We start from the raw sequence: 7,557 nt of genomic DNA on the forward strand, positions 1-7,557 counted from the left end.
CCTTGGCCACGGGCGCCGGACGTCGTCCGAGACTCGGTGCGGTCAGCGGTGTTCTGTATCGTCCGTCGCCTCCTCCGTCCCGACCGCGTGCGACACGCCCAAGGCGCCTTCGCTTTCCTTAGCGGAACCCCCTCTTCCGCTCGCGGTCCCTTGGCCGAGATCATTGGCTGCCGCACTGCGCCCGGTAGGCTTTAGGGTCAAGCGAGAGGAGAGAAGGTGTGGTGTGGAGGGGGAAGGAAAGAGGAAGGGCGATAACCCACTCTCACTGACGGTCAGCCTAACTGACCCTCTCGTTCTCGCCCGTGACGCGGAAAGGTGGCCGAAGTATATAAGGGCCCGACGGAAGCCGTTACAACTCACTGGTCTTCTCGGGTCCACGAGTAAAACAGCTCACAAGCCAACCATGAACGCCCTCGTAAGTATTTATACCTAAACCACTCGTGCAGAGGTTGAGACGGGTGCCGAAAGAAACATTCCGTTGCCGAATGGCGGGATGAGGAATATTGGTACGGTCTGTCCCGCAAGAAGGGCGCCTGTTACTGTAACCCGTCCCGTAAAAGGACCACTCACGGTTTTTCGAGATTTAGGCTCGCAATTATTACGCTGACAAAATGAGGTTACCCGATGCGGCTTGCATTTCAAACGGCACGGTGTATGTAAGATTATGAAGAGAGAAGCAAGAAAGCTGGGAGTATCACCGAGCTTGCGAATGACACCTACCTATAGGTGTGAACTACGCTCCCGATTGTCCTCACCTTCCGACCTCTCACCCACCCTGAAAATTGAACGCCAGATACTGTAACTGACGACGATAGGACCACCTTGCTTACTTTGATGACGATTTGGATCTAAAGGCCTGGTAGTTAGCGAGCTAAACGTGCCACAAGGTTTTAATTCCTTAATCTGACACTCAGTTACTGCAGTAGAGTTAAAGCCCCTTTCTCTCACTGTGTATGTGCGTATGGTCTTTAATATAATATTTGTTGTGGCGTGCACTGTTTTCGTATTCCTGGAAGTGCCCCTGGAAAGTTTATATGTTCATCACTACTACGGGCTGAACGAGAAACAACCACACACTACTTGAAGACCCCCCAATTGCCAGCACAAACCATTACATCATTGTTTATAGGAATGCGCTGGGCATGCAGAGGAAGTCTACTGTTGTGGAGCTTCTGGACTATTGTTTTCGCATTCATATTACTGCGCTTTGTCACTGTCCTACTGTGGTCATCCCAACAATCCATTTTCACAGGCCGTCGTTGCCCTTTGCGGACTCATCGCCGCCGCTAACGCCGGTGGCATCGGCCTCTTCGGCGGAGGCTACGGCCACGGTGGCTACGGCGGCTACGGCGGCTATGGTCTCGGCTACGGCGGCTATGGCTACGGTGGCCTCGGCTATGGTGCTGGTGTCGCTGTCGCTGCCGCCCCTGTCGCTGTTGCTGCCGCCCCCGTCGCTGCCGCCCCTGTCGCTGTCGCCGCCCCAGCTGTGGCCGCCGCCCCCGCTGTGGCCGTCGCCCGTCCATCTGCCGCCCTCGTCGGTTCCTCCTACGCCAGCCACGTTAACCACGGCGTGAGCTACACCGCCCGTGCTGTCGCTGCTCCCGTCGCCGTGGCTCGTCCCGCCGCTGCCGTCGCCGTGGCTGCTCCCGCCGTCGCCGCTCCCGTCGCTGTGGCGCGTCCCGCCGTTGCTGTCGCCGCTCCCGTCGCCGTGGCGCGTCCCGCTGTTGCCGTTGCTGCTCCCGCCGTCGCCGCTGTCGCTGCTCCCGCTGTCGCCGTTGGCTACGGAGCCGGCTACGGCCTTGGCTACGGCTATGGAGCCGGCTACGGCCTTGGCCACGGACTTGGCTATGGCCTTGGCTACGGACACGGACTCGGCTATGGCCTTGGCTACGGACACGGACTCGGCTACGGCGTCGGCCTCGCCGTCAAGAAGTACTAAGCGGTACGTTTGCGCCCTGATTCGAATATGAGCAGATATTCTTGTTAGAATAGAATTCTGCCGTGGTGTAGAATTGGGCATGCTGGCAACTGCGGTCGATACGTTATGCTGCAGCTCTCTTGCTGGGCAAGACAAGAAAGAAAGAGAGACAGCTGAGAACAAAGGAAAAGGAAGGGATGTTAATGAAACCCACACGATTTGCTTCTTCGTGGGTGGTAAAGAGGGGTATGTGATGACCAAAAAGCATTGAGTATTTGTATTAGTGTAGCGATGATGTAGCTCATCGAAGTGATAGATAGCTAAGAATAAATCGCAAAGTGTTGTGCCCGCTTCTACGTAAACCATGCAGCAGATTTTCAACGAGTACCGAGATGGCCAATGTTAAGGTTCCACAGTGGCCTTACTTAAAGTGCTAATGGCATCTTGGCTATCTTAGCCGAAATTTTGTAGGGAGTTGTGTTACTAAGCTGAAATGACTAATGCATTTCTTTTTTCAATTTTCGCTACAGGTACAACATCACTTAGGAAACAAATACTGAATGAATGGTCCCGCCAGAAGACCGATCTTCGGGACGAGGGCTGCAAGCAAGTCCGGCCTGCATTGGGCTACGCAGTCAGCCTGGAGTCATTGGTTGTTGTCGTTAATAAAATGTTTAAGTTATTGAAAACAAACAAATGCTTCGCCATTTTGCACTTCTAAGGGGAGAGGGGAGGTATATAAAAGCATAGAAAGTCATCGTGGTGACAACCACTTATATCCTGCGCGGGCCAAACAAGCTGTGGGCACAATATCTGCTTGTTCCGCTTATCCGGAAATGGGCTTTATGAAAGCGATCATTTGGGGCCACTTCATACATGTGCACGTTATCATTCATAAGGCTTTTTTTACTTTAGTCTCCCTTGAACTCCAGCTGACCACAGCAGGGAGTTCAGTGGCTTTGTACATCTCTTCTTGTTTTCCTTCTTTGTTTTCACGGCTTGTGTATATCCTCGCTTTGCTTGCAACAAAGCCTTGAAAATAAACAAAAGCTTCTGAGAACCTTGCACTGAAGTGTGCTGTTTGGTTTCAACGAGGTCAAAGAATAAAAATACAACGGAAATAAATGCGGTTTTCATAAAATGCATCTTGAAACAAGTTCACCGTCCAGATATTGGTAAGCACTTGCGAACACAATTGACGAGACAAATTAGTTTGCGGCTCTAAATACTATCAGCCGGCTTAACATGAAAACACTTTGTTGTTTCTGTGCTTTCGTAATAGTCCCTGATGGCGAACCCGTAAAGAACGTTTTGCCTCGCAAATGGGCAATTGCTTTTTACATTGGCTTTCTCTCACAACGTAGCGGTAAAAGGTGAAGCTCGCTTTACAGGCGTTAGCTAGAGGAGCGGGATGCAGTGTTGCCGGAGATAAATACAAGATTATTAATTATTGGCTTTCTTTATGATACCTACTGACAATAAAATAGGCAGAGGGTGGGAAAATTGGTCCGTGCCTTCACAGCCTTCCCACTAATTTTTTTTTTCTGTGGGAGGCAGAGCAGGAAATGGCACTCGATCACGCTTACAAGCCTGAACCCCATGCCGAACTGGGAACGTGGCCGCTCCGCCCCCTCGAAAAAAAAAAAAAGAAAAGATTCTGCCTACGCCACTACCAATGGAGGATCATATAAACAAAACTGCGATTAAATGATTTTCATATATTGACTGTATGGCATTGTAGCTGCATTTGCTGCGGGAACTGCTCGAATTTCAGGCACGGTATGGATTGCTTTTACCGTGTATGTTTAACGATGGTGTGGGTACATTGCAACCTTTGTGTTCTGCGCATGAGACAAATAAATTTATTAATGGACGTCTATTGTCTGAATATTTTTCTGCGTGCTTACCCAGGTTACCGCTGAAATGGTAAATACAAGTCGTTTTTGGATTGTACACCAGTATTATAGACACGTGGGTCATCTTCAAGAATAATTGAACGTTTACTGCATGTGCAATCATGATGTACACTCAGGTGAGTGCACAACACTGGGTGCCATGCAATCTTCAAATGAATGCACGAATATACAGATTTACGGTTACTTTTGTATACGGCTTAGACTATAACATCACATATTATTTTACGAAGCAATGAGAGGACCAGACAAATGGCATTTCTCCTGTTTGTTCACTCAAATGCGTTAGAACTTCCGTGTCTCAACAGGCAGAAGGTGCTTTGCGTTTGGTGATTGTACACTGTGCATCGTAGTGAAAATATTTTGCACAATTCACTTCGATGCTTATTGTACTTATCTGGTGAATGATAGCTCACATTGACTCACAGTGACACAGTGACAAGCAAAAAAGCTAAAAATATGATTGCTTGTGTGAAACTTCGTGTTGTTTTTGAGTTGATAACTTTTTTTTTTGGGAGGGGGGGAGGAGGCGTATAGTTTAGGTGTCTAGAAGGGCAAACGATGTGAATGCCTTTTTCTGAGAACCACACTGAATCGAAGATGAGGAACTGGTGATGAGTAGACCCGCATTCATAACATCTGGTGTACTGATCATTAAAACTCACCGTTATAAAGCAAGAAAAAGCGAAAAAATATATATGCTTTGGGCTCATTTCACATGACACCGCTGGTCTCTTTGTGAAACATTCAGCAAAAATAGCAAATAGCAAACGAAGGAGAGTGCCTCAGTTATGTGTAAATTAAATAAAGGCAAAAATTGGGGTGAATATGAAACCTAGTCCAAACGTCGGCGGTAGTGAAACCTCGTTGTCACGAATTTTCGATCTCTTCAACTCAGTTTTAAGATTTCAACAAACATCATGGTCCGCCATTCCACGGCTCGTGTCTTAGCGTCATGCAGCCCCAGTTTATAAAGATTCAGCAGAACTAGTAAGCAGATACAGTATAGAGTGCCTAAATATAGTGTTGGCACTCGAGCGAATAAACTTCTCTTCAGAAGAATGAATAGATAACCACTTGTGGTGGATATTATTAGACGAGAAAACTTCTCTTTGTAAAGGCACAGAAAAAGCCCCCTCATTTAAGTAGCGACCAGCAAGAGAGAAATCAAATTTGCCAAGGCGATAGCATATTCTCTTGTGGAAATCCCTTTTGTCTTCTTGTGGAACAGGTCCTCTTAAGAAATGAGTTGAATTCGCATGAGTAAAAACCTCAATCTGGCTAGGAAGTAATAGCTGCGTAGGTACAAGTGAGAACTCTTTACGAACCTTCTACGAAGAAAATTGGGCTTTTCTTCATTTGGATTCGAGCAGTTCACATTCTGAATGCTTTTCTAGAAGGAACAGAGTTCTGTGTGGTAGGTAAAAAAAAACAATATGAGGGCAGCAAAATGCCAGATAATAGTTTATTCATGACTGCTTTAATACACCAAGAAAGTTCAAGCTGTACATCCGAACAACGTGAGGCAACCGACAGTGGCCCAAGGGGAACATTAGGAACTCGAGTGGCAATTTGACATACCTCATTGAAACATTGCGCTCACTGTAAAGTGTGTATTGCTCAACCATTGGTTATAAATTAAAGTATGTGGTAATGTCGTGTACGTCATCATGAACTTAGAGAAAGAGTCAGTAGCTTAAACAAAATTAGAGGCTAGAGGAAGGCCACAGCCACAGTTCTTAGGGCTTCATTGCGTCCACAAGGTTTGATGGGATTTTTTATTGCGTATAAGATATTTACATGATTCAGGACAATTAAATGAAGCACAAAGCTTAGATAAGACTAAAAGAGGGTAACGCCCAAAAAGTGAGAAAGCCCGGACTCAAAGCTCTAAACATAAATAAAGATGCCGTTCGGATGGGATACCACGGAGTATTTGCTTTTTCTCTTGTCCACCCTATTTCTTATTATCCAAGCGTGAACTAGCCAACCGGGCACGTCTCTTGTTAAGCTCCCTTTCTCTATTTTGTATCCTTCCTTACTTCCCTTGGAAACGGCTGCCAGAACAGAAAGAGCACTGGAAGAATGGACTAATTAATCTCAGCTTCCTTATCTAAGCTTCATCTTGACATACTTTCTTTCCTTGCTATCTCCGTTATGGAGAGAGTCAATACCGTGGTCGTGCAAGCATGGCATTGCAAATGCCACAGTCCCCACAGATCATCATTATCTAAAAGACCAAGGGCGATATCTATAGTGAATAAGGCAAGGTACGCGCGCTTATCGTGTCTATAAAGTAACGTAACTATTTCTACGGATTGCAGATAACGAATACAGATTGGCTCAGTCGGTATACCTTTCTTTCTGCGTGATACTCAGCCACGGCTTAATCTTATACGTCCTTGCTGCCAGAAACAAATCGCTAGGTCGGTTTCCGTTCGAGGTCACTACATTCGGTCTTGCAGCGGGAACAGTGCTTGTGGCCAACGCAATCGTAGCCAGCACTCGCCGTACCGCTAACTCGCGCTGTCTGTTCGATTGGTTTAACCCTCTCCACAAGGAAAGAAAGCAAGTGGTGGGAGGGGGGGGGGCGGAGTCTTTTTTCTGCGTGTTTCAATTCAGCCCGTTCGTTTGAACTGGAGCGCTTTATTCAGGCGTGGGCCGATTCAATAAATATTCATGAAGATCGCAGTCTGCACGGTTTCGCAGCGCCGCCGAGCTGTAGATAACTCAACAGCCTGCCATGGCTGCCAGCTTTCGTGGCTCTAATTCATGGCTCTAATTTTTAAGGACCCCGTGGCCTACTAGGAAAGGTGTGGCCGACCGTTCCTTGAGAGCGTTTATTTTCTTTTCAGTTTGCAGGGCCGTTATTCGAAACAGGGGTGCCCCTGGCGTTGCGGAGACCTTCAGCGTATGTAAATGCAACAGTGGACGTCGGAACGTTCCTGAATCGGAACGTAGTAAAAACGAGCGGTCTGCATTGTGTACAGTCTGGAGACTCGCAGGACTATCGTTATACTTCACTCTATGATCAGTTAACATTAATGCGTCGAAAGCACAACGTGTGTGGGACGGGTGGTATTCGTCCAGGGTGGCGCAACATTCTTTTTTCTCTCTCCTGCCTTTCTCTCGCCATGTGATGTATTACTGCACTACGCACGGTGTGGGCGACCTTTCTAAATCTTGGCAGGAGAACCTTTTTTTCTCTCTCGAGTTCCCTGTTACGATAGAACGTCCTTGCACAAGGCCGAGCTAAATTTAACAGTGGCACTAAGTTATGGCCGCACCGCTCCCGCCACACAACGGCAAATAAATTATTGTGTGTGCATTTGCTCGGCTTTGCTCCAGATTTTTTTTTCCTACTCCGCCGGCCCAGTGTCCAACAAATGTTCATCGTGGATAGATGAACTAAAAGTAGCAAGGTCTCTTACGCATTTGCATAAGAAGACTCGAAGGTGAAAGACATTATGGTCATCTTATCTTCTCTTTAATTTCGTTCTGGATAGACTGTATTGATCCCATTAAATGTATTGGAATACCCCTAGGTTTCCTACCGTTCATATGACCCCGGGATCGACCAAGTGACTATGTTATGGGCTGACGTCGCCATGGGCTGTCACGTGATGTGAAGTCAGGGTGACTTCTCTATGACGTCATCATTATCCAAGAGCTGTTGCGAATACCTGCATCACTCGTGTTCACGTCGATGCCGATGGCCACTTTTCA

General features: G+C 47.3%; 1 protein-coding gene across 1 annotated transcript; it reads left to right on the forward strand.

Moving 5' to 3' along the window:
* The first annotated feature begins 257 nt into the window (after positions 1–257).
* LOC119180398 (uncharacterized) lies at positions 258–2,985 on the forward strand. Its single transcript, XM_037431588.2, has 3 exons — positions 258–415; positions 1,253–1,942; positions 2,449–2,985. The coding sequence occupies exons 1-2, from the start codon at positions 404–406 to the stop codon at positions 1,937–1,939; spliced, it is 699 nt and encodes a 232-aa protein (XP_037287485.2). The 5' UTR covers positions 258–403; the 3' UTR covers positions 1,940–1,942; positions 2,449–2,985.
* The last annotated feature ends 4,572 nt before the right edge of the window (positions 2,986–7,557 follow it).

Source organism: Rhipicephalus microplus, chromosome 7 (genome assembly GCF_043290135.1).
Source record: "Rhipicephalus microplus isolate Deutch F79 chromosome 7, USDA_Rmic, whole genome shotgun sequence".
NCBI lineage: Eukaryota > Metazoa > Arthropoda > Arachnida > Ixodida > Ixodidae > Rhipicephalus > Rhipicephalus microplus.